This window comes from Neolamprologus brichardi, chromosome 22, assembly GCF_056152115.1.
Source record: "Neolamprologus brichardi isolate AB-2024 chromosome 22, ASM5615211v1, whole genome shotgun sequence".
NCBI lineage: Eukaryota > Metazoa > Chordata > Actinopteri > Cichliformes > Cichlidae > Neolamprologus > Neolamprologus brichardi.
In genome coordinates, this window is record NC_142124.1 from 32,617,764 (window position 1) to 32,645,231 (window position 27,468).

General features: G+C 39.7%; 1 protein-coding gene across 1 annotated transcript in view; it reads right to left on the reverse strand.

Annotated features, from left to right (window-relative positions):
• Positions 1-4,420: 4,420 nt before the first annotated feature.
• Positions 4,421-27,468, reverse strand: part of nxph1 (neurexophilin 1) — an 80,957-nt gene continuing 57,909 nt past the window's right edge. Inside the window, exon 3 of the mRNA XM_006803372.2 lies at positions 4,421-6,412. Within this exon, the coding sequence (XP_006803435.1) occupies positions 5,657-6,412 (756 nt within the window). The 3' untranslated portion in view covers positions 4,421-5,656. The remainder of the gene's footprint in view (positions 6,413-27,468) is intronic.

Sequence of the window (27,468 nt, forward strand, 5' to 3'; positions counted from 1 at the left end):
ACACTACTATCTCAAAAAAGATTGGCACCTTATCTTGTATTTAGAAAAAAAGGTCCCCAGAGAATGCAAATGTGCGAGTGTCACTGTGAAGCCTCAAGTCTGGAATTTCAAATGTTACCATTTTTTTTCCTTTCTTTCTTTTTTTTCATTAGATATGGACACAATGGCAGAGCTGAGGAGTTGGTAACTAAGGCTGCAGCTCAATACCTTGGATAGCGGAGTATATCCAAGCTTGTGATCAACCAGAGTCCTAGAAAGAGTTATAATCACTCTTAGACTATCACAACTGTTTTTATTGTCTCGGAGCAACTGTAAAGACATAATTTCCTTGGGGATTGATAAAGTATTTTGATTCTGATTCTAACAAGGAGAAGTTTTCTTTAGAAGCATTGTTTGAATTTATTCCTGAATTGACTAGAACAAAATGATACTAACTGAACATTCTATCTTGTGAGGCAAGTAAAAAAGTAATTTTAAAAAAATTGAATACACTGTTAAGTAGACTGACAATGGTGACCTCTTACTACAGAGTCCATTTCTTATCTTAAACTATCTGATCAAAAGTGAAGTGGTTGGTTTTCTAGTTTAAAATGCTGACACTGGAGAGAAGTGAAGGCTCTGACAATCCAGACAAATAAAACCAACCAAGACAAATAAATGTAACCAATAGACAGAATTTAGATGTTGACAAAATAAAGAGCAAAACAAGCATGACAATACTGTTCTGTATGTTGCATGGCTGCCTTTTCTTGTCATCATGAAACTGCAGTTACCAAATGTCAGTGTAATAAAAAAGATCAGACATACAAATTTGCTTTCTTTTGTTGCAATAACATATTTCTCATTTTAAAATAAAGCATCTGATAAGATCAACAATGTATGTGTAAACAGTGCCAACAACACCATCTACAGTCCTATTCTTTGCCATAAGAGTGTGGTGAGTTCTTGGCTATGAAACTGTAAGAGGGTAACGATTATACTGTTTTCAACAATACAAATCCAGAGATTTATTAGCTCTGAGAATTTTCTTCTTGTAATTCAGGTATACTAATGCTCTGTGTACATAGACTGTGATTCCTGCTTCGCAGTTGGTATGACATGTGCTTATGTGCTTTATTAATAGTCAGAATTAATGAAAATAAAATCAGGAAATGTAACTAATCCCCACGGGGAAAATGCCTTTTTACCATGGGTCAAAATAAATTATATATAACCTAAAATGTAATAAAAGAATTTAAAACAACTAACAAATATTTTATGGCAAATAATGTATCAAATGCAAAGAAAAACTGAGTAGAAAATGGCTCTCAAAGGAAAGCTGGGGCTCAGGGATTAGCATGAATTGTGTGTTTATGGAAAGGTCAAATGTCAGTGAGCGAGATAGTGTCCTAAATTGCTCCAGGGTAGAGTTACAGAGTGCTTAACGGACATAGAATAAATGGATATGTGAATGTGTGGGTGAATAAGGATTATGATAGAAAGAGCTTTGAATCTGTATATAAGTACCTGTACATTTACAATAAAGTAACAGTAGCATAGTACCACAGAACTTTTAAATAAATAATTTAAAAGAAAAACAAGGTGTTGCATGACACAACTGAAGTAGTGGCAAACTTGTGAGATATAAGAGTGACTTATGACGATCACTTTAAGTGCATTTGTATGTAAGAGATCAGGCCATTAGGTGGGTTTTTATTTTTATTTTTTTAAAGCCTCCATATCATTATAATGCCTGTTAATTCTGAGAACAATTATAACAATTGTATTAAACAGCTTATACTGTTTTTTTCTTAATTTTCCTTAAGCAATTGTGCTTCATTAAAAAAATGATTAGTGTCAGCTGGAATTAAGAAGTTCTGCTTTTTATATATTTGCTTCTACACTGATGGTATTTCATATATACTCTCCCTTGCTTGTTAAAACTGAGGATTGAGGGTAAAGTTTTGGGAGGCAGCTTCTTAATGAGGACAGCTATAAAAGTACCCCACAGACCTCCAATGAAAACACAAACCTGGCATCCACTTTAATTACTGATAAATTGTGAGCCAGCAAAAGGCAATGGATTTCCCTTCCCTAGAGGCTCTAATCTGTTTAAAGCTGAGTACTGATCCTAACTGCCGAGTTGGAGGATTTGATAGCAGGTGCCACTGTGAAGTCCCACAACAGACGCTATCAGTCTTGCATCCCAATCTCCCCATCTCCCGGGGACTGAATTACAAGCTTGCCTCTGTGTGTCCAAATTTCTGCCATGTCTGATCATTCAAATCTGCTTGATCACACATGGCACTAGATTAATTATAGTCAGGCACGCTGCTTATGTGTTCTTATGTTGTCCCTGTTAGTGTGAAGGAAATGTCGAGACAGACTGTTTACACATGCACTGTTTGTACACTGCACAAATGTGAAAATCCAAAGCTGTTTAATTTAGCACAGTGCACACTAAGTGCTTAATCAGTCATTTCTTTAGCCTCAGGAAAAACACAATTTTGTATACTGCTCAAAAAAATATTAGTAAACCGATAAAGATAATTAATTGCTACTAAAGATTATTACCATTAACTACTTTATTGCATTATAATACATAAAAACTGTCTTATTGCAGAGTGTCATGCTAAAGTGTAATAAGAATCTCTGCAGTTTCTCATTACATTTTAATCTCTGTAGTTTCCATTTTAATGTCAAATTCATAACAAATTATCTGCATTCACTGATTGTGACACATTTGTCACACATTCTAGAAAACTGTCAGTGTAACCTGTTATTCAGTATAATCTAGTTTCTGTTTTCAGATCTATATCCACCAACTAACTCTATTATAACAGATATGTATCATATGTATGTCGAATGTGATTCTTCATTTTTATATTAACATTTTGTAGGTTTCCTTTAAATTATATTATATTCGTTGTCAATTTATTATCAACTTAATCAAGGTTTTGGAATATTTAGTTGTCATTTGTGCCCTGTCTCTGTGGCTGTCCCCTTGGATACAGCAGCTGTCCCAGCTACGCAGCCCAGATAAGCACAGGTTCTCTCCATCACTCTACACCAACCAAGCAAAATCCAATGCTGAGTGAGAAGGACTTGTTGCCTCCTGCTCTCTTCAAGTCTGGGGAAAAAAAAGACTAAGCTGTGCCACAAAATCTGTAGAGACTAAGAATGATAATTTTATTCTTGAGATGGCTGATTATAACACATTCTCTTCTGTCTCCATGCCAGACTTTGTTTTCGGTTTCTGAACTACTTGTTTAATTTCCAAGCCTGATAATAAGCCCTTTTCTGGGAGGCAGTGGGGGGGTAGAGCGTACAACCCGATCCAGCGCTGAGGTGTGGGAAGCCAGATCGGGCGCCCCCCTTCCAGCTCTCCTCTCTCCTATCTTGTCCCTTTTGTCTTACTCCTCTCTATCATAAGAGAGAAGGCTCCAGGCATCATAAGGCTACATAAATGTTAAAGATGTAAGTATTATTTCTCAGTTGCAGTGAATAGATAGAAGAAAATAAACTATAGAAACTAAACAGAAGAAAGAGAAATAATAACTTAACATAAACCAGTGACACACTCCGGGGCCTGATCAACCCTGGCAGGGCCTCCTTGGATGAGGGTGTCTAGGGATAATGGCCAAAACACCCAATGAATCCAAGGTCCACTACTGGCGTTTAACCGGAGCTTGAGCCTGTGGGTCCCACATCTGATCTGAACCAGCACCTGAGCATCCAGTGACAGTGGGTCCTGCTCCACTTGAGCCAGAGGAAAAACTGGAATTGCCATCAAGATCAGCCATCAGCCATGCTACCAGAGGTATTCCATCACTTCCATCGACGTTCCTTCGTCAACGGCCTCTGACAAAGAGTTGCTGTTGCCATCACTGGCCACCTACCAAGTGATCACAAACCTGTGAACCTGCTCCCTCACCTTCACAGGCTTCCTTGAGATTTGCACCAATGGACTCCCGGTCGGCCTTCAGAGTTGCACCATCTGTGCCGCTGATCTTCAGAGTTCTGCGTTTGGGACCCACGCAGCAGCCATGACATAGTCCTATTAGTTATTCTAGAGGTGTTTAATATATGTGTGACCAAACCTCAATAAGCACACACATATGTATTTATGAGATACCACCAATTTATTTAAAATTACTCACTGTTGCTCATGTTTTAGGCAACAAATCTTGTGTTAGATGGGGTAGGACTCATCACACAGATATCCAAGATAATGGAGAAACATGTAACATCTCCTTAATGTTGTAAAAGCTTGAATTTTGAGTGAAACCTGAGTCTTTTCCTGTACTTTGTTGCAGTTCAGTTTATTATAATAAATTTTCCTTTGCCATTGTAGCCCATTGTCCTACAAAGATGGGTATGATGGTTTGCCGCAAACCTTCAACAAATCATTACTGATTTAATTAACTCACACATACCAGAATTCAATTGATAAAATTTCTGATTTCTTTAATCCATCTCCATCCCCAAACCTTCCCCCAACCCAGTAAAGAAAATTTAAGTCAATACTTTTATTATATTTAGTCAGTTCTAAATCGTCTGTACATGATTTCTGTTTTCATGAAATTCACACCTAGGGCTGCAACATCATTTTCTGTGTTAGAGGAACCAAGAACAAGCATAAATGGACTTTCAAGAGGACTTAGCAGAGGTGGTCAAAAACACAGCTCATGGGGCATATACAGAAGCAGTATAATTTGGATAAACTATGTACAATACAAACCATTCATACAAATTAAGCTCTAATATATAGAATTCAATACATTACATTTGCTATATTAATTGACAATGAACAAGTCTTATCCCCAAGAACCCACTGATCAGTCAGTTAATCCGAAATTTTGTCAGTTCAAAATATAGGCCAGTCATCGAACTGACTCAGTAGCTGGTTAAGTTCGTTATCGCAAAAAGCTCTCTGATGATGACCGAGGACTGATCATCTTACACTATCTGAAAGTCTGTCGTTAACAGGTTTTCTCAACTGGCTGTAGAAGAAGCCAGCCTGGTAACCTCACTTATTAAACTACCTCACATTTCTAACAGCATCACACTCACATTCAAATCTTTGTTGTCATCCTCAGCCTCTTTTTCTAATAACATTTGAAGGATAGTTTTCATTCTTTTTAAACAAGGAGCTAACTTTTTTCCATTATTCAGAATAAAACGCAGAGTGAAACTGGTACAGCAGGGGCAAACAGTCCATATACTATCAAGAGTTAATACACTGTATATTGAAATATGCTAAAAGAAAACAAGGTTATTAACATTCAGTTGGACTACAAGTGTGATGTAAAAATAACAACAAGAAAGAGCAGAGTTCAATAATGAACAATTCGTACTAGTACTAACCCAAGATGACCCGAAGGCCATTGCTTTCGACAAAATTCAGCTGGGATAAATCATAATTAAGGGATAAAATTCTAACTGGTAATCCAAGGTTACTTTTAAGCAGTTTACAATTAGCACATTTTGTAAGAATTGAAAGTTGCTCTTTGCTCTTTCAGAAGATTGAACAGGGGAATCATTTGGGCATAGCTGACACTCTGATATGGACATGTTAAGGGACAGAAGGGCTAACATACAAATGTCTCTGGCCTGGATAGAAGTCCTAGTCTGTTCTCCACTCGACCACTATGTAGTTTGTGAGTGTATGGAAATGTCAGCCAGAGGGAAAGTAGGGAGTGTCACTGTGGTAGTTGTAGTCTGGACACACTTTCTGCACCAGTTTGTAGTCGGTGCTGTAGAAGGAAATGAAGATGCAGATGACTTTGAATGGTTTGGAGCAAAGCCAGGAGACATGGCTCTGAGTTTGCTCTTGGTAGCATGTCTTGGATGGGTCAAAGTTGCAGAGTGTGTTCTTGGCGCCCTTCTCAACCTTCTCATATTCTATGCGACAGTTGAAGGACTTTGAGTCCTTGGCATCAATGACGGACTGCTGTGCTGCCACATCAAACTCAACTATCTTTGTTGGAGGGACCAAGCTAACAGACACATTGCCCTGCCCTGTGGAGTTGTGGCGAAAGTAGACACTGAAGGTGCCGTTTCCATGATCTACAATCTTACCAGTGATTAGCAGGTTAAGTTTAACTGTCTTAATGTTTGAATGGAAGTCCCCCCAGCCAAACATCTTCTTAAACTTTCCTGTCTTGACCATAGGCCGCCGCTTAGCCCGTGGTCGTGAGTCCTGCAGGTCCGTGGAATTTCTCAGCCAATCCCAAAGATCCTGCTCCAAATAGGGCTCTGGAGTGTCATAGTGAAGATCCAAAGCTGTGCTGTTCTCCTTGCCTTGTAGAGTCTGTGATAGCAGCCTACTGATGGACATTTCCTTATTACTTTGTGTCCATATATGCTTAAGCGTGGATTTCAGATTTCCTGATTTGACAATGTCTGACTTTGAAGGATGAGCACTTGCAACCTGGGGAAGAGAGTAAAAACATCTATTAGCTGAGAGTTTACATCAATATGAGGATGCTACGTTAGGATCTAGATATCTATGAAATGAGCAAATTGCAAATGAGAAAACATTCCTTTCACCAGGTGCATATCTACACCAGTTAGTCACAACGTTAAAAGTTTGAAAATTGAAAACGTGAAGAAAATATTCAAATTTAATGTTTTGTATTAAAACCTTGGACCCTGGTATTATAGTGGATGTTACTTTGACACATACCATCCAGAGAGTCCATACGCATCATAACACAACACCCAGAGGATCTTCTACCACACAACACCCTGTCCCTGCACCTTGGTCCTGGCTTGTAATGCCTCAACGAGCTGTTCTGGCAGTACTCAGGGGATATACAAAATATTTGTCAGGATGTTTTAATTTTATGGCTGATTGATCTTCATGGTACTGTATGGAATGACATGCAGTGTTTACATGGAAGGTTTTGATGCATGCTCAATCATGTGGGTAAGGAAATCCCCAAAAAGTTGATTCTGTTCCCCTGGATAAACTGTACATTTGCCTAATGACTGAAAATGGCACCACTGATTAACAGTGGACTGTGGGGTCAGTTTCATGATCATATGCAAATTGTCATGGCCATTGATCAATGACCAAGAATACCATTCACATAGAGTTGGCGAATGGCTGCAGTCACAGCATTGTAAGATCCTTACAGACCAGGGACGCAGAAGAACATCATATGAAAAAGGCTATGAGTAAATGTGGTTATCCCAGCTGGACATTTGTCAAAACTGGTAAGACACCTAAGGGTGCGCCAAGCGATCCAGGAGAGAAGGTCAACGGCTGCCCAGCCAAAACCCTTTATTGATTACTTATGTGTCTGGAGTAACAGAACAGCTGAGATGCAGTTTCTCTAAACACAGCGTCTCTACAGATTTGAAACCCCCCAAAAACCCAGTGGAAAGTTCACCACAAGGATTGTGTCCCACTGGCAAATACTTTCTATGCCTCCTGTTTTTTAAAATGTGCAAAATGATGTTTCTTGAGGCAACTTTTTACAACTTGGCACGGTTAAAAAACAAATAAACAAACAAAAAAATCCTAAATTGTCAAACCTAAAAGTAGGCTACACATTTCATTTTCTACACCCGTGACACAACCGCCTATAGATAAAGCGTGGATGCTACATGCATATGTATTCTCATCATCACACAAAACCATCTAGAAGGTTTTACACATACTGTTAAAATAAGAATGCATCTGCACCGTAAAGATGTCCTAGACTGCCAGAAGGATGGAGATTTAAATCTGTATTATATATTAATTTTAAAGTAAACATCTAGCAATCCTTTTTTATATGATTTATCTTTTGTTTTTGACAAATGTGAGTAATTTTTCTTCTCTTTCAAGCCTTTCCATGACTAACATGTACTACAGGGAGTGCAGAATTATTAGGCAAATGAGTATTTTGTCCACATCATCCTCTCCATGCATACAAGGTGTGCAATACTCAGAGACATGGCCAAGGTAAGAAAGGCTGAAAGACGACCACCACTGAACAAGACACACAAGCTGAAACGTCAAGACTGGGCCAAGAAATATCTCAAGACTGATTTTTCTAAGGTTTTATGGACTGATGAAATGAGACTGAGTCTTGATGGGCCAGATGGATGGGCCCGTGGCTGGATTGGTAAAGGGCAGAGAGCTCCAGTCCTACTCAGACGCCAGCAAGGTGGAGGTGGAGTACTGGTTTGGGCTGGTATCATCAAAGATGAGCTTGTGGGGCCTTTTCGGGTTGAGGATGGAGTCAAGCTCAACTCCCAGTCCTACTGCCAGTTTCTGGAAGACACCTTCTTCAAGCAGTGGTACAGGAAGAAGTCTGCATCCTTCAAGAAAAACATGATTTTCATGCAGGACAATGCTCCATCACACGCGTCCAAGTACTCCACAGCGTGGCTGGCAAGAAAGGGTATAAAAGAAGAAAAACTAATGACATGGCCTCCTTGTTCACCTGATCTGAACCCCATTGAGAACCTGTGGTCCATCATCAAATGTGAGATTTACAAGGAGGGAAAACAGTACACCTCTCTGAACAGTGTCTGGGAGGCTGTGGTTGCTGCTGCACGCATTGTTGATGGTGAACAGATCACAACACTGACAGAATCCATGGATTGCAGGCTTTTGAGGGTCCTTACAAAGAAAGGTAGCTATATTGGTCGCTGATTTGTTTTTGTTTTGTTTTTGAATGTCAGAAATGTATATTTGTGAATGTGGAGATGTTATATTGGTTTCACTGGTAAAAATAAATAATTGAAATGGGTATATATTTGTTTTTTGTTAAGTTGCCTAATATTTATGCACAGTAATAGTCACCTGCACACACAGATATCCCCCTAAAATAGCTAAAACTAAAAACAAACTAAAAACTACTTCCAAAAACATTCAGCTTTGATATTAATGAGTTTTTTGGGTTCATTGAGAACATGGTTGTTGTTCAATAATAAAATTATTCCTCAAAAATACAACTTGCCTAATAATTCTGCACTCCCTGTATATACTGAGATCACATCTAACATAGTACTAAATAAATTACATTGAGAAATTGAGGTACAAAGTCTGTCTTTAATCAGCCAAGTCACTCCAGGTAAATAATGTGGTGATCCTCTCTCTTCTCTAATGACTTGAGGTTGACATTTGTATATTTTATTAAAACTGTTTTGTAGATTGTGGTACTGTTGTTACATTTGCCAAATTCTAACACCAAATTCATTAAAAGCTGACAATGAAAACACTGTTCAACCCTTCTGCTTTAAAATGAGCTGCCATACTAAAACCCACTTGTGTATGTCAGTGTGCTTATGATTAAAGTGACACTTTTTTTCAAAAGAAACTTTTATTCCATCCATCCATTTTCTTGACCACATATCCAATTAAGGCCACAGGAAGACTGGACAGGGTGACAGCTAGGGCTGGGTATCGTCACTGATTCCTATAACTGATTCGATTCCGATTCACAAGATCCCGATTTGATTGGATTCGATTTTGCATTAGAACCCTGCAGTAGATCAAAAACTGAAGAAAGGTTTTATTAGAGACAAAAGTTTAAATTACACTGCACACAACGGTAGACTGGTGCGTAATAAGCAAGCGAATAATGCAGAAAACAGATTTTATTTATGCTTGTTCAGTGAATTTTGGTCAGAGGGTGATGAAACCTGCAGCTTCAGAATCTGTGAGATGTTGGCTTTTGCAAACATGCTGTCGGCGAACAGGGAGATCTGAAAATTTAGATTCATCCAGCTACCCTAACATAAATGTGAACCATGGCGAATGCTAGAGTACCCAAAGTGAACCTATGGGGACAGAAATAATATGCAAGTTGCACACAGGAAGTCTGTGTTTATTTATTTATTTAAACTTATATTCTTTGTTGAAAATCAAACATTTTAAAATGTAGAACACATTTCACAAGTTGATATAGTATTCATTAAATTCAACTCTCTTTAACGCAATAACAATTTAATTGAATTTTATTTAATTAATGCCAAATCAAAGCAACAGTCCCTTCATGGTGCTTTATGCTGTAAGGTAAAGACCCCACAAAATAAGTAGTAAGTAATTAATAAATAATAGGACCTTGCTATTGAAGAAAAGTTATGGTTATGCCAATAATGTTTGTTTAAAATCCTACAATGTGGCTGAATTAAAGCAATTCTGCAACGAATGGGCCAAAATTCCTCCACAGCAATGCAAAAGATTCATTATCGACGATCACAATCACAATCATCTTCTTCATCAAGCAGTTGATTGTAGTTTTTGCTGCAAAGTGTTGGATAACCAATGGTTAAGTTTAGGGAACAGTTACTTTTGACATAGGGCCAGGTAGGTTTGGAAGTTTTTTTCCACTCAATAAGTGAAATCATGTTTAAAAACCAGAGGTTTGTATTTACTTGTCTTTGTCTAATTTCAGATTTGTTTGATGATCTGAAACATGTAAGTTTGACAAATATACAAACATTAAAAATAAATAAGTGCCCAGAAAATATCCTGAAGAAATTAGATACTTTTACAGAAAGGTATCTTAGTGTAAATGTGCATGTTGTTTAACTGTATGGAAATTACATTTTTATTGGACAGAGTTGTAATTTAACCGTAATGTTACCTTTAATTAACGGCAGTAGCAATTATTGCAAAATTGTTAGAATCAGCCAGTCATGTGTTCCTCTAAATACTTTTTTCAGCTTCTAAAGGTTCTAAAACTGTAATAGTATGAATATTATTTTAAATAGAGTTACACGAAACGCTGAACTGTATATGCACTTCTTGAGTCCTTTGAGTCTTTTGACCTCTTTTATTCAGACATGCGAGCAATGATCATCATTAAATTCTTATAAGATACAAAAATAATAGTCGTTAATTAATTTTTACCCACAAAAAATGAATAGTTAATGCAAACTTAAAAACATGAAGAGATCGTCCTCCTCTGTTTCTTTGTTTTTTCTGCCTGCTTACAAGATGAAAATTGTTGCATATCATACCAAATTGAAAATAATCAAGATAAAAGCAAAGCTTGGAATAAAAAGAGACCCGAAAAGTCCTAGCTTTGAAAAGACATTCATTGTTTCCAGATCTAACTTAGTAAATCCTGCTCTTGCTCTTGACGAAGGCGGTTGCACTTTTCTCCTCCTCCTCCTCTCCCTTAGCTTCCCTGCTTAGCCTCTTATGTCCTTGTCTAGTCTCGTGTTTTTTTGTATTTTCCCTGGAACACTCTCTCACAGTCTGTTCTCTAAAACCTAAAAGAGGAATTATGGATTGGATCAACTGGTCCCTAAATGCAATTGACACCCCTTTCTCAACGAGAAGTTTGGGCTTAGGTGAGCCTGAGTGCTGAAGATATCTACCTATTCGGAACCATGGTAACAGGGTTCTTGCTGATCGGAGCTGGCTTGGCCCTGACTTATCAAAGAATTAAGAAAGTGGAACCGGCTGTTCAAACCCCCACAAGGCTGCCCGCTGGGATTAAAACGATAGGAAGAGGCGTGAGTTTCTCAAAATGGGCTCATTGAGTCAGCACGGATAAGATCTTGGAGAGGCTACGGCTGCTGTGAATACTCAGAATAAGATCTCTGACTGCAGACTGGATACATCTTGAAGGGCTCGCTCAGAATAACATGTCTGGGCGCAAATTGGATGACATCTCGGGGAGGCACACTGTCGTGAGTTCTCAGAATCGGCTCCTTGAGCACAAGAAATGACAACATCACAGAACGCAAGTATGGCGAAGCTCGCGGCTCTCCAACGGGAGATTGAGAGACCAGTGTTGGACTGTAGAACTGCTTTGAAATTCATATGAGCTGTTCGCACTAAAGTAAAAACCACCATCACTTATGCAGATACCCCTTTGGCGCCAGCTGCGGTCTCAAGGCTGGAGCTGAACAAAACACCCTGATAACGACTGTGTTTAGACTGTTCCTTCCCATTCCATGCAAGGCCACCTGGGTTGGCTGGAAGACTGTTTACTTAGCCTGGCAGGGCGAAGGACTGTCTCAGCTGAACTCTGGACACGCACACACATACATATACACTGATATGCACACACTCATCCCCCCTCCCTTTCCAAACGCCTTCGACGCTTATTCCCTTCCGATGCTGACGGTGGATCAAGGAGACCAGCGCACGCAGGCCCGGATGTACTGACTAAATCGGCTGTCTCTCACCCTTTACCCACCCCTGTTGCTTGTCATGTGTTTCTTTGGTGTATTAAGAGTTTTTTCATGTGCAGAGGTGTTTTTTTCTGTTCTCAAACTGATCTCCCTGTTGGAGCTCAGTCTGGGGGGAGTTATTTTTTTCACCTTATCTTTCCTCATGTGGTGCATTTTCCATTGTTATACCTCTCTGACCTGTCTTCCCCAAGTGATTTAAACTAGACATAAGAGCGACAGGACTTAGTGCTGCTGAACTGAAGAAGCTCGTCGCTGCCTATATCGTCGAGAACATGTTGCCTATTTCCACTGTAGACTCTGAATCATTCCGACACATTGTAGAAAAAATACCAACTAAAAGTGGTGTCAAGCTGCCCCAGAGAAAGTCATTTGTAGGATACCCTGAGAGAGAATATGACAAAATGAACTCTAACTTGAAGGCTACACTCGAAGAGGCAGAGTTTGTTTCCACTACTGCCGACATCTGGACGGTAAATAAAAAACGTTTTATGGGTTTAACTCACTGGATTAATTCCACATTACAACGCAACAAGGCCGCCCTAGCATGTAAGAGAATTAAAGGCAGCCATACCTATGATGTAATCGGAGCAGAGATTGAAGAAATCCATTCATCATATGGACTACAAGACAAAGTTATTGCCACTGTAATGGATAATGCATCCAATTTTCCTAAAGCATTCAGAGTATGTCAGCCCTGTCATTTGGAGTCTGAATCTGAAAATGAAGAAGGTGATGACGAGGAACCGACCTTTACTGATGTCATAGAAGCTCTTTCAACCGCATCTGGTGATGCACAGTTCAGCCTCCCTCAACACTACAGATGTGCATCGCACATAATTAACTTGATTTCAACAAGCGATGTTGACAAACATCTAAATTCCTGTGCAGACACCACGGCTGCATATAGGAGTAGCATTGCAAAATGTTCTGCTCTTTGGACTGAAGCAAGTCGATCAACATCAGCCTCTGAACAGGTGGAGGAAGTCAGCCGGAGGAAACCTAATGGTACTGACATCCACAAGGTGGAATTCCCTGTATGAGGCCATTTCTAGAATCATCACACTTCCCTTGAATGAACCTAATCCCCTCTGTGTAAAACTGGGAATCAACTGCCTTAATGAAAGGGAGTTCTTGAAAGAGTACTGTACTGTGATGAAGCCCCTGACAGTGGCTCTGGACATCTTACAAGGGGATGAGTGCACCTGTGGGGCTTTACTACCAACACTCACAAGCCTGATGTCAAAGACGCTTGCCCTGAAAGATGACCTCTCTAGAATGACAGCTGTCATTGTAAAGGTAAGATTATTATTGGATAATTGCTTTGGGTGGATTTGTTAAATTTATTATACGATTCACAGTGGGTGGATGTTATACTTAGTTTTAAGCAGCGTGTGCAATTATTAAAATGATAGAATAAAAGACCAAGTATTCACCCCTTGTTAAATATCAGGGATATTGATCATCATTAATCATGAATATTAATCCTAATATCAACAAAAGCCTCAACCAAAATTAAATCTCATACAGTATTGATAATAGAAAATATAGATGGTTTAGGGCAGTAAAGCCCACAAAATCATGACAATAGGTAATTATATAGTAAAATAATTTTATTCTTAGATGCATCATGTTGTATGTTACAGGCCATCAAGACTCGTTTTGATGCTGTTCTGGACAGCCAAGAAGGACTTCTCGCAGCGGCCACTTGTCCCAAGTTTAAACATTTAAACAAGTTTAAAGGAGAGAGTATGTGAAGGAGCTCCTGATAACAGAGTGTCATAAAGCTGCTCCTGCAACTGACAACACTAATGTGTCCCAAATGCCAGCCAGCCCAGGCAAAATGGACTTTTTTGAATTTCAGAACCAGCCCACAGAAAGCTTCTCAGCATTAAAATAAGTAACCGACTATTTAAGGTCAGGCTATGAGCTTGAGATTCTGAATCAGTTTCCAAATCCTTAAAAAGATGTACATGAAATACAACAGTCCAACTCCATCCAGTGCAGCAGTGGAACGACTGTTCAGTTTAGGTGGATTGGTGCTTTCCCCAAAAGGAACAGAATGTCTGATAGAAGGTTTGAGAAGCTTCTGCTGATGTGATATAACCACAGTTTCAGTCCAAAAGAAAACAATAAAACGGGTCTTTTTCAGGGTTGTCACAAAATAAGACTGGATTAACAGCCTAAATGTAGCATGCAATAGCATTTTCTGATTTGGTAATCTCAATATTACTCCTCTCTGCACTTTACCAACTGTTAAAAGATGTTATTGTTAATTTTATTTCTTTATTTTTTTTGTTGTATTTATGTGAAAGGATGTGTTTGTGTATACACAAAAAATAATTTTATGTTATATACAGGAATATGCAGAAATACAGTTTAAGCCTTTATTTTCTTAAAATAGGGTGTAATGTGCAGAAATTTATTAAAAGACTGTTGAATTAAATTTTTTTTTTGATGCAATGTTTATAAAGTTAAGATTAAAAGTAATAAACCAATTTTTAAAAAGACACTTTTCAATTTGATTCACTTTTATATGTTGGATTATGCAAAAAAATAGAATTGGGCCAAAAGGTCTATTGGTTTGTCACGCATTCAGGTTGTGTATCATGTTTTTGAAAAGTAACTAAGTACCTAAGTAACTAATTACTTTTGAAAATAAGTTGCTCGAGTTAATGTGAATTTCCCCATAATTTCCTTTTTGACAAAGAATATAGTTAGGGTTGGATCAGGTGCCACTGAATTCCCCCTTAGTTACACTGTAATAGGTCAAGGTTGCTGGGGGCTTCCCATGATGAGGATTTATTCTTCATTCACCTTTTTTTCACACACTGTTTATACACCACTCTGCATTTAATCACTAGTTATTATTAATCTCTAGTTCTCTTCCACTCTTCCTTTGTTTGTCATATCTTCCTCCCCTTTACTCCACCCCTCCCTGAGTCTAGCTCTTTTTGTTAAAAGGGATTTTTTTCTTTCCCAAGTTTGCTAAAGCATTTTCTCATAGGAGAAATGTATTGATTTAACTTACAATCTAAAGCACCTTTGTCATGTGGAGTCTACAGTTTTCATGATTTTCTCCACAAGTCACCACTTCCTCCCTGGTAAAAAACCAACTCTGTCTCTGCTACTTCACAGAGTACTTGTGAGCATTCTGCGTGAGCCACTTGGCTCCACCTCCCCAAACACTCCGTCTTTATTCATTCGCCTGCTTCCTGGGTCTGTATTAGACAGCATTATAACAGCCTTGAGGCAACAGTTGTATTGATTTAGTGCTATACTGCAGGAAAAATAGGTATTGAACACATCACTAAAAGAACATGTCACCAATTTTCTAAGTAAATATATTTCTAAAGGTGCTATAAAATTCTCACTAGATGTAACAACCCATCCAATCCACACATGCCAAGAAGTCAAACCACTGATGGTAAATGGCCTGCATTTGTATAGCACTTTACTCAGTCCCTAAGGACCCCAAAGCGCTTTACACTACATTCAGTCATTCACCCATTCACACACTGGCAATGGCAAACTACATTGTAGCCACAGCTGCCCTGGGGCGCACTGACAGAGGCGAGGTTGCCGGACACTGGCGCCACCGGGCAAACATGGGGTTAGTATCTTGCCCAAGGATATTTGGCATGCAGCCAGGAGGCAGCCTGGGATCAAACCACCGACCTTCTGATTAGTGGCTGACCTGCTCTGCCACCTGAGCTACAGCCACAAGCCACTGATGTCCATAAATTATAAGTAATAATAAGGCGTGACCAAGGAGAAAAAATATTGAACACATGAAGTGAAAAGGGGGTGCATTTAAAGTTGGCTGATCAACATTTAGACAAGCTTGTGAAATACTGGGACAATATAGTCTGGTCAGATGAGGCCAGAATTGAACTGTTTTGATGCCTTAATACAAACTGTGTTTGGATTTTAAAAGTCACTGCATATCGACCCAAAAACACCATACCAACTGCGAAGTTTGGAGGTGGAAACATCATGGTATTAGGTGATTTTTCTGCAAATGGCACACTTCACATAAGGAAGAATGTATGGAAAAATGTATCGAGACATTCCTGTCTCAAAACCTGCCACCATCTAACAGGATGATGAAGATGAAATTAGGATGGATGTTTCAGCAAGACTGTCACATGCCATGATACGCAGCACTTTGTTTTTCTGTTGCTCTTGTCTTTCAGGTGTCAAGCCTCTTTCTATTGGCCAATTCAAAGATAATTGGCATGTGCCTATTGGCTAATCTGGACACAGTAGCCCAGCGGTCCCCAACCTTTTTTTGCCACGGACCGGTTTATGTCGGACAATATTTTCACGACCGGCCTTTAAGTTGTCGCCGAAAAATACAACAAATAAAACCTGTAAAGGTACCAAAAAAAGTAAGATTTATTCATAACACACAGGAAAAGACCCAGAGAAACTGAGTTAACAATAAAAACTATTAAAAATAATGATAAAAATCAATAAAACCCCTGAAAACTACACATTTCACACCCGAACCTCAACTCTTGTTGGTACCAAACGACCGGTACCGGTCCGTGGCCCAGGGGTTGGGGACGGCTGTAGACCAATCACTTGCCAGGGATCATTATAAAAGAGCAGCTTCCTGGCCAGCTTCTGATGTTCTCTAAACTTTTGTTTGTAGGCTTATGTGTATGTGAACAGAGTGTTTTGGTGGGAGGCTGGACAGGTAAGATTGGGGTACCCCATACACTTGCAACTGGGCATTTATTGTTAAAAACACTAGGTTATACGCTTGATGCCACTTTTGTATGTTTTGTCTGGCAGACCTTTTGTTTTGTGTATTGTTTTATTTAGACCTTAGGAAAGAAGTCAGCCTCTTTTTGTTTTCTTAATTTAATTTCTTAATTTTGATATGGTTCAACCGCCTAGTCCTCCTCCACCACCCTTTTCTTTTGTTGAGTTTATGATTGTCAAGGCACAGTAAACCATCAATAAAAACTGCCTGACTGTAACCTAGCCGTTGTCCCTCTCCTTCATTAATTGTGGTTGTCTTGTGTTGCCGTCTCCTCCTTGCCTTAGCCCCCACCGTGGTGGTGGTGGAAGAATGAGCCAAAGTCATGCTTGAGCAATGCATATGACTATTTTCTCCATACAGCAAGAGTCTTGAAGCTGTCATCACCAACAAAGGCTTTTGTACAAAGTATTAAATAATTTTGTGTAAGCGTGTTCAATACTTTTTTCTCTGTGTCAATTCTCATTATATTGTAGGGTCTTTATGTTACAATATAAAGTGCATTCAGGAAACTATTGCTGTGATTTGGTGCTATAACAATTACATTTAATTGAATTAAAATTTAGATTACACATAACTTAATTTATGGACATCTATGATTTAATTTCTTTGCATGTGTGGATTGGATGGGTTGCTACAGACATCTGCTGAGAATTTCATGTCACTAGCACTTTTAGAAATATATTTACTTAGAAAACTGGTCACGTGTTCAATACTTATTTTACCCACTGTATAAAAAAACATTGAATTGAATTAAAAATTAAATGATGCTCAGGTAGTAGCAGGGGCTCATGGTGTGTAAAGATAAGATGCACACAACATTACATCACTAGCAGCCCAAGGTCTAATGTACTAATCAGAAGGTTGGTGGTTCAAGACCTGTTTGCACCAGTATCTTGGCCAGGAATATTTTGCAAGTATTCTTGGGCAAGATATTGAACCCCAAGTTGTTTTCCAATATTTTCATCAGAGTTTGAACACTAATTAGAAAACATGTAGAAAAAAGAAAAAATATAGAAAAAGTGCTTGTATGAATCTGTTGTACTGGTTAATGAGACATGTTGTATAATGCGCTTTGAGTCCCCCATTAGACTATGCCTAGAACATCAATGGGCTTACTGAGTGTATCACTGACTACATAACTTTCTGCACCAACCCCATTGTTCCAGCTCAGACTGTCCAATCGTTTCCCAAATACCAAGCTGTGGGTGACTAAGGACATCAAAGCCCTCTTCAGTGACAAGAAGAGGGCTTTCAGAGGCTACGTCCACACTAGCCCAAATAAATTTGAAAACAGCGTTTTCGTCTCAAAATGCTCCGCGTCCACACAATCATTTTCAGTCTTTTTCACAGAGTTGTGCGTCCACATTGAAATGGCTGAAAACGCTTACTTTCCAGTACTGTGCATGCGTGAAATACAAGACGATTCAACCTGCCTCATTTCTGTCTGCCGTTTATTTACTTTCCGGCTCTTTGAAATGTCGTGGCAAAATGTCAAGGAAAAGTTTTTTAAATGGACTAACAATGAGGTGGAGTTGTTGCTGCGAGTAACACAAAAGTACAAAGTTGCAAAAGCGAGTGAGAATTAAAGAGTTTGAAGAAAAGTTATCTAAAGCATGTACAAACTGATATTAATCTTTAACCCTTTGTGGTCCACACCAAGAAAAAAAAACATGGAAAGATTTTTTGTTTGCATTTCTTATTGATTTGGGTGAGTAATAACCACAATCAATAATTTTTTTCAATAGACCCTGTAGTTTTAAAAATATTGATCTCTACCAAATGGTTGAGATGTCACTTAATGGTAAAAGTATGAAATGTCATGCAAATACAAGTACATTATATAATACAGTTGAAATTGTATTTATAATTATAATTTAATTAATAACAAAAACTATCCAGAGCATTGGATACAGTTTATTTCTAGTAGTATGCCAGTGAACATTGCTGTTTTCATTCCATCAAAGGACAGTATTATATCAAACTACAAAATACATAGTTTTTTTTAATCTGCAAATGTGAAAAATGTGCTACAGCACAAAATACTCACATTCAGGCCACTTCTGATTGAATGCTACTGTGCAAAATCATTTTTGTTTTTAAAAAATAAATAAATAAAAACAGTGCAAATCAAGCACATCTGCATGTGGTTTTGGTCGTTGGGGTCTTACGGTTTAGCATTGATTCTGTGGTCTTAGAGAGCTGAATCATGGTTGTCCAACTCTAGATGCTGGCTTGTTAACTTTTTGAGAGCCATCGGTTTCTGGTCCAGTAGGGCACAGTCCCTCTTGTAGACCAGGTATTAAAGTCAAGGTTGTAGCCGAGCAGCAGAATATGCCATCTCCTTAACTTGTAACTTATAACTTATCTTATACAGGTACTACGTACGACTCTGGATACTGTAGCTCCAGTGAAAACTAAGGTCTCTAATCAGAAGTACCTGACCCCGTGGTATAATTCTCAAACACGTACCCTAAAGCAGATGACTCGTAATCTGGAGAGGAAATGGCGTGTCACAAACTTAGAGGATCATCATTTAGCCTGGAGAAATAGTTTGTTGCTTTATAAGAAAGCCCTCCGCAAAGCCAGAACAGCTTACTACTCATCACTAATTGAAGAAAATAAGAACAACCCCAGGTTTCTCTTCAGCACTTTAGCCAGGCTGACAAAAAGTCAGAGCTCTTTTGAGCCAACCATCCCTTTAACGTTAACTAGTGATGACTTCATGAACTTCTTCACAAATAAAATTTTTATCATTAGAGAAAAAATTAACAATAATCATCCCACAGATGTAATATTATCAACAGCTACTCTTAGTACCATTGATGTTAAGTTAGACTCTTTTTCTCCAATCGATCTTTCTGAGTTAACTTCAGTAATTACTTCCTCCAAACCATCAACGTGTCTTTTAGACCCCATTCCTACAAAACTGCTCAAAGAAGTCCTGCCATTGATTAATTCTTCGATCTTATATATGATCAACCTATCTCTAATAATCGGCTATGTACCACAGGCCTTCAAGGTGGCTGCAGTTAAACCTTTACTCAAAAAGCCATCCCTAGACCCAGCAGTCTTAGCTAATTATAGGCCAATCTCCAACCTTCCTTTTATATCAAAAATCCTTGAAAGAGTAGTTGTCAAACAGCTAACAGATCATCTGCAGAGGAATGGTTTATTTGAAGAGTTTCAGTCAGGTTTCAGAGTTCATCACAGCACAGAAACAGCTTTAGTGAAGGTTACAAATGATCTTCTTATGGCCTCTGACAGTGGACTCATCTCTGTGCTTGTCCTTCTTGACCTTAGTGCAGCATTCGATACTGTTGACCATAATATCCTATTAGAGCGATTAGAACATGCTGTAGGTATTACAGGTATTGCACTGCAGTGGTTTGTATCATATCTATCTAATAGACTCCAATTTGTGCATGTAAATGGAGAGTCCTCTTCACGCACTGAGGTTAATTATGGAGTTCCACAGGGTTCAGTGCTAGGACCAATTCTGTTTACATTATACATGCTTCCCCTAGGCAGCATCATTAGAAGACATAGCATACATTTTCACTGCTATGCAGATGACACCCAGCTCTATCTGTCCATGAAGCCAGATAACACACACCAATTAGTTAAACTGCAGGAATGTCTTAAAGACATAAAGACTTGGATGGCCACTAACTTTCTGCTTCTTAACTCAGATAAAACTGAGGTCATTGTACTCGGCGCTGAAAAGCTTAGAAATATGGTATCTAACCAGATTCTTACTCTGGATGGCATTACCTTGGCCTCCAGTAACACTGTGAGGAACCTTGGAGTCATTTTTGACCAGGATATGTCCTTCAACGCACATATTAAACAAATATGTAAGACTGCGTTCTTCCATTTGTGCAACATCTCTAAAATTAGAAATATCCTGTCTCAGAGTGACGCTGAAAAACTAGTTCATGCATTTATTACTTCCAGGCTGGACTACTGCAATTCATTATTATCAGGATGTCCAAAAAACTCACTGAAAAGCCTTCAGTTAATCCAAAATGCTGCAGCAAGAGTACTGACAGGGACTAGAAAGAGAGAGCATATTTCTCCTGTTTAGGCTTCCCTTCATTGGCTTCCTGTTAAATCCAGAATTGAATTCAAAATCCTGCTCCTCACATACAAGGTCTTAAATAATCAGGCCCCATCTTATCTTAATGACCTTGTAGTACCATATCACCCTATTAGAGCACTTCGCTCCCGCTCTGCAGGCCTACTTGTTGTTCCTAGAGTATTTAAAAGTAGAATGGGAGGCAGAGCCTTCAGTTTTCAGGCCCCTCTTCTGTGGAACCAGCTTCCAGTTTGGATTCGGGAGACAGACACTATCTCTACTTTTAAGATTAGGCTTAAAACTTTCCTTTTTGCTAAAGCATATAGTTAGGGCTGGACCAGGTGACCCTGAATCCTCCCTTAGTTATGTGATAGATGTAGGCTGCCGGGGGATTCCCATGATGCATTGAGTTTTTCCTTTCCAGTCACCTTTCTCACTCACTATGTGTTAACAGACCTCTCTGTATTGAATCATATCTGTTATTAACCTCTGTCTCTCTTCCACAGCATGTCTTTTATCCTGTCTTCCTTCTCTCACCTCAACCGGTCGCAGCAGATGGCCGCCCCTCCCTGAGCCTGGTTCTGCAGGAGGTTTCTTCCTGTTAAAAGGGAGTTTTTCCTTCCCACTGTCGCCAAAGTGCTTGCTCATAGGGGGTCATATGATTGTTGGGTTTTTCTCTGTATCTATGAAGCGCCTTGAGGCGACTTTTGTTGTGATTTGGCGCTATATAAATAAAATTGAATTGAATTGAATTGAATTACAGGTGTAATATCACATCAGAAAGCTTCACTAATGAAGAAACATCAGTGGCTGTCCTAGCTTCATTCAGCAAGAACCCACAGCGTAGCGCTCGCCGCATGTCACTGGAGAGTGGCATTAGTCGAACATCCCTTCGGCGGATATTAGCTACTCACAAATGGCACCCTTACAAACTCCAGCTACTGCAGCATCTCAACGAGGATGACCCAGATCGGCGCACAGAATTTGCAGAATGGGCAAAACAAAAATTGGAACAGGACCCTCAGTTCACGCAGAAGATTTTGTTCAGTGATGAAGCAAACTTTTATGTGCATGGTGAAGTTAACAAACAAAACCACCGCTATTGGTCTGACACTAATCCACACTGGATGGATCCCTCCAAGACTGTTGGAACAACAAAAGTGATGGTTTGGTGTGGTATATGGGGTACAACGATAGTGGGTCCATTCTTCATCAATGGAAACCTCAAGGCCACTGGATATTTGAAATTGCTACATGATAATGTGTTTCCCTCTTTATGCACTGAAGCTGGCACGTTCCCTGAGTTTTTCTAGCAAGATGGTGCACCACCACATTATGGGTGCCAGGTCTGAGCATTCCTAGATGAACAGTTTCCTGGAAAGTGGATTGGTCGTCGTGGGCCAGTTGAATGGCCCCCAAGGTCTCCCGATCTGACCCCCTTAGACTTTTATCTTTGGGGTCATCTGAAGGCAATTGTCTATGGTGTGAAGATACGAGATGTGCAGCACCTGAAACTACAGATACTGGATGCCTGTGCTGGCATTTCTCCTGTGGTGTTGCTATCAGTGTGTGAAGAGTGGGAGAAGAGGGTTGCATTGACAATCCAACACAATGGGCAGCACATTGAACACATTTTATAAGTGGTCAGAAACTTGTAAATAACTCATGAAAGAATAAAGTTACGTTGAAACCAAGCACACCATTGTTTTTCTTGTGACATTATCAATAAGTTTGATGTGTCACATGGCCCTCTTCCTATTGAAAAAACAAAAGTTGTATCCAAGATGGCCGACTTCTAAATGGTCACCACCCATCTTGAGGAGTTTGCCCCCTCACATATACTAATGTGCCACAAACAGGACTTTAATATCACCAACCATTCCCATGTTATTACGGTGTATCCATATAAATGGCCCACCCTGTAGATCCCCCTTGATACAACAGCAAGTCGTGGATGATGCCAGATTAACTTGTTTGGCAGAACAATTTAAAGCCCCACTCATCTGGTTTGTTAGCAATATACTGGTGGAGAGTGCCAGGCCTTGTGGCTTCATATGAAACCATGACCTCAAACACACTGTGGTTGAAGATGGATGGTATCATGAGTATCATGCCACAGGACCATGTGATTTTTAGCCATATACTTGTTTAGCGTCCATATAGTACTTGTTAAACATGAAATTATAATTTTGAGTTAGTAATATTAATTTACCAGCTACTGTAATTTGGTTAAAAGGTGATCAGTTGTGATATTTGTGATTTCCACGTTATTTTTTATTATTACAATATTTACTAATATTAACTCAGAAAGTTACAAAAATGACTTACTGAGGAAATTATTTCAGCATATTCTTGCTGTGCTAACACTTAATGTGATTTATCAATAGCAATGGATAAACAAAATGGGTCTAGTGGTCTGATTTTATGGCAAATAATCAATTTTAATAACATTTAGGTTATGTTAGCATTAGCACCATAAGGGGACAAATCAACCGTTTGGTTGACCACTTTTTAAAAAAAATTATTAAACATTTAATTTCACTTTTTTAATGCTGTCAAGTAGGGCTGGGTATCGTCACTGATTTCTAGAATTGATTCTATTCCGATTCACAAGGTCCCGAATCGATTCAATCCACGATTCGATTCGTTCGGAAATTTTGCCTCAGACAGTCAGTAATATTATAATTCTGATCACTTATCAGTACATATCTATATTTTTATATCTATAAAAAGAAAGCTGACACTTGTGAGACTTTATCAAAGGTGTAAGCATCACAGCAGATTCCTTTGTGTCAAAGTAACTGAGGATAAAACACAAAAAAACACGAAGGCGGTTTTCCTGGTCTGGGTTTTTATAGCAGATGACCTTAAAGATATTGTGCAGTCAAAAACAAAGTGAAGCAGAGCAAAGTTACAGAGGTTTGATTAGAGACACAGCTAAGCATTTTGCAATTTTGCATAATTTAAAAAGTTTAAATTTGTTCAGTATTGAACAGCAGAAATTAGTCTTTCTTGTCGGAAGTAAAAAAAAAAAACAACAACAAAAAAACAAACAGCGGCCAACACCGTAGACTGGTGGGTAATAAGTAGGGGTGGGTATTGATTATCGATTTAGAGAGAAAGAGAGAGAGAGCTCTACATGAAGTGGGATTTTATCTTGGTGGAAGCAAAACAGCAAAAGTAAGAGGAAATTTGTGACGATGTTTATGTGAAGCGAAATGTGAAGCATAGTTTGGATCGTCTTTGGCTGCTGGTTCAGTCAATATTGTTTGGAGAGAGATAAAACCTGCAGCTTCAGAATCTAGTGCAAAAAGGACGTAAACACAAAGCGCCCGCCGACACTTCAAAATCAGTGAGCTGTCGGCTTTCAGACGGCGTGTCCGTGTATGTGCCGTCGGGTGAGAAAGGCGACATCTCACTGATTCGGACACACATTTTGTGTTTACGTCTTTGTGCAGAATCCATGTACCTGCTCTCATTTACTGTTTTAGCTGTTTGGTGGTTGTAGAAATTTTGTGAGGTTTAACCTGAGATTCTGGCGTTTCAGGCAAAACTCCAGAATCTCAAAATAAATGTATTTTTAAATGAATTTTAATGAATTGATATCACGTTATCCAAGCCAGAATCGATTTTAATTGATAAGTTGATAATCAAAACCCACCCCTACTGTCAAGTGACATACATCTGTTTAGTAAGTCCTCTAACACTATCATATATCAAAAAATTATATCTTCCTATCTTAGTTTAATCAAAAACACTCAAAATATGTTGGATGGTTTTTTGTTGCAGAGTTCCTGGTTGGGAGAAGGATAAGAAGAGCCAACAGTTTCCACTCACAGTGCCTTCTGGTGGATTTATTTGGCATTACAGATGTAAACCAATTGGTAGAAAAGACTCAACAAGGTAGGTCAATTGCAGTGAAAGGCTCAGTTAGATATAGGGCCTGAAAATGTGCTCTACCAATTGGTCGACCAAACCAAAGGTTTTTAATAGGGCTGTCAAAAAATTGAGCGCAAACAAAACAATTGCTGTGTAATGCCCTCCACTATCTTAGTTTAATTGGTCACATGACTGCATCACATGACTAAAATTTGTCATCATTTTCGAAAAGGCTCCGGGTTCACTGTCCACACTGCGATGCGAAAATGATGTTTTCAAATGATTCCGCTTTGGAGAGCATTTTCAAAACGCTGCGTTTTCCTTGAAGGAAAATGCCATCTCAGCGTGGACGGAAGGCCAAAACGGAGAGAAAAAGATGCGTTTTCAAACGAAAATGTATTAGTGTGCACATGGCCAGAGGGGGCAATAAAGAGGAGGTGAGAAGGGTTCAGATATTACTGAAGGACAAGATCAGAGAGGCTAAGGACAATTACAGGATGAAGCTGGAGTGGAAACTCCAACTGAACAGCATGAGAGAGGTATGGACTGGCATGAAGACCATCACTGCATTCAGGCCAACCAACAGTAGGAGAGCTGGGAGCAGTGAGGATAGAGCTAACGAGTTGAATTTGTTTTTCAACAGATTCGACACTACAGTGAATGCTCACATCCCTACAACCTCACCTGTAGTCAGCCTGAAATCCAGAGCCACGCCACTGTGTCTCCCTCTCTCTACATAGCACTGTTGCTTCTTATGAAAGTCCTGACACCCCTCCCCCAGCCATCACTTTTACTCAAGACCAGGTTCAGATGCAAATGAGGAGGCTCCATTCAGGCAAGTCTGCTGGACCAGACGGAGTGAGTCCTCGCGTCCTGAAGGCCTGTGCCCCCCAGCTTTGTGGAGTCTTTCATAAACTGTTTACGTTGAGTCTGAGTCTGCAGAGCGTCCCAGTGCTGTGAAAGACATCATGCCTTGTTCCTGTACCAGACACCACATCCCAGTTGCCCCCAGGATTACAGGCCTGTGGCACATCATGATGACCCTGGACCCTGAAGACCCTCATTCTGGACCAGCTGCGACCTATAGTCAGACCATATCAGGATTCCCTTCAGTTTGCTTACCAGCCCTGCCTTGGAGCTGAGGACGCCATCATCTACCTGCTCAATCATGTCTACTCCCATATGGACCAGCCGGCGAGCACTGTGAGGGTCATGTTTTTCAACTTTTCCACTGTATTCAACACCATCAGGCCAATCCTCCTGGGTGATAAGCTAACAGCAATGCAGGTGGATGCTTCACTGGTGTCCCGGATTGTTGATTACCTGACAGGAAGACCACAATATGTGCGTCTTCCATATTGTGTGTCTGACAAGGTGATCAGCAACACAGGGGCACCACAAGGGACCGTCCTCACCCGCCTTCCTCTTCACCCTCTACACCACAGACTTCAGCCACCGCACAGAGACCTGCCATCTTCAGAAGTTTTCTGATGACTCTGCGGTGGTTGGACGCATCAGCAGGGGTGATGAGTCAGTGTACTCGGCTATGGTTGACTCCTTTGTCACGCGGTGCGAGCAGAATCATCTGCAGCTCAATGTGGCAAAGACCAAGGAGTTGATTGTGGACTTTAGGAAGACCAGGAAACCCTTGACCCCTGTTTCAATCCAGGAGGTCAATGTGGACATTGTGGAGGACTATAAATATCTTGGAGTATACATAGACAACTGGACTGGGTTAAACACACCACTGCACTTTTCAGGAAAGGCCAGAGTTGTCTCTATTTTCTGAGGTGGCTGAGGTCCTTCAACATTTGTCAGACAATGCTCAGGATTTTCTATGAGTCTGTTGTGGCCAGTGCTATCCTCTATGCTGTTGCATGCTGGGGGAGCAGGTTGAGGGTCAACAGTCTAAATAAACTGATCCGCAAGACCAGTAATGTTGTGGGGATGGAGCTGGAGTCCCTCAGGATGGTGTCGGAGAGAGGGATGTTGTCCAAGATAAAGATAATGTTGGATAACACCTCCCACCCACTCCATGACATGCTGGCTAGCCACAGGAGCACTTTCAGTTAGAGACTGAGATTACCAAAAAGCACCACTGAATGACACAGGAAACATTCCTGCCTGTGGCCATTTCCCTGTACAACTCCTTCATCTAATGCACTGTAAACACTGCAATTCGGTCTTTAAGCCTGACGTTATTAGCCATGCCTGGGCCCAAACTACGCTGCAGGTCTCTAAGTCACACAATCACTGCGGCAACACTGAGAGCTAAAAACTGTCTCAATCCTTTCATCTGTAATAAAATTATCAGCGTTGCTGTTCTACCAGGTGTAACAATTAAGTTTAACATCCAAGCATCCATGAAAATGAATTTATGAACTTTAATGGAGTTAGAAGTTAGCAGCGAGATAGCTCACTAGTTTCCCTTTAAATATAATACACCATGTTCTGACTGAGGGATTTCCAAGACAAATCTAGACGTACAGCTCTGTTATCACTTCCAACATAAATGAAGACAGGAAACTAAACAGCAGTGGCGTTTGTAGGGTTACTGAAGTTTGGCTAGCTGGTATATAATGATGTGCTACACAGCTATGTTAGCATAATATACAAG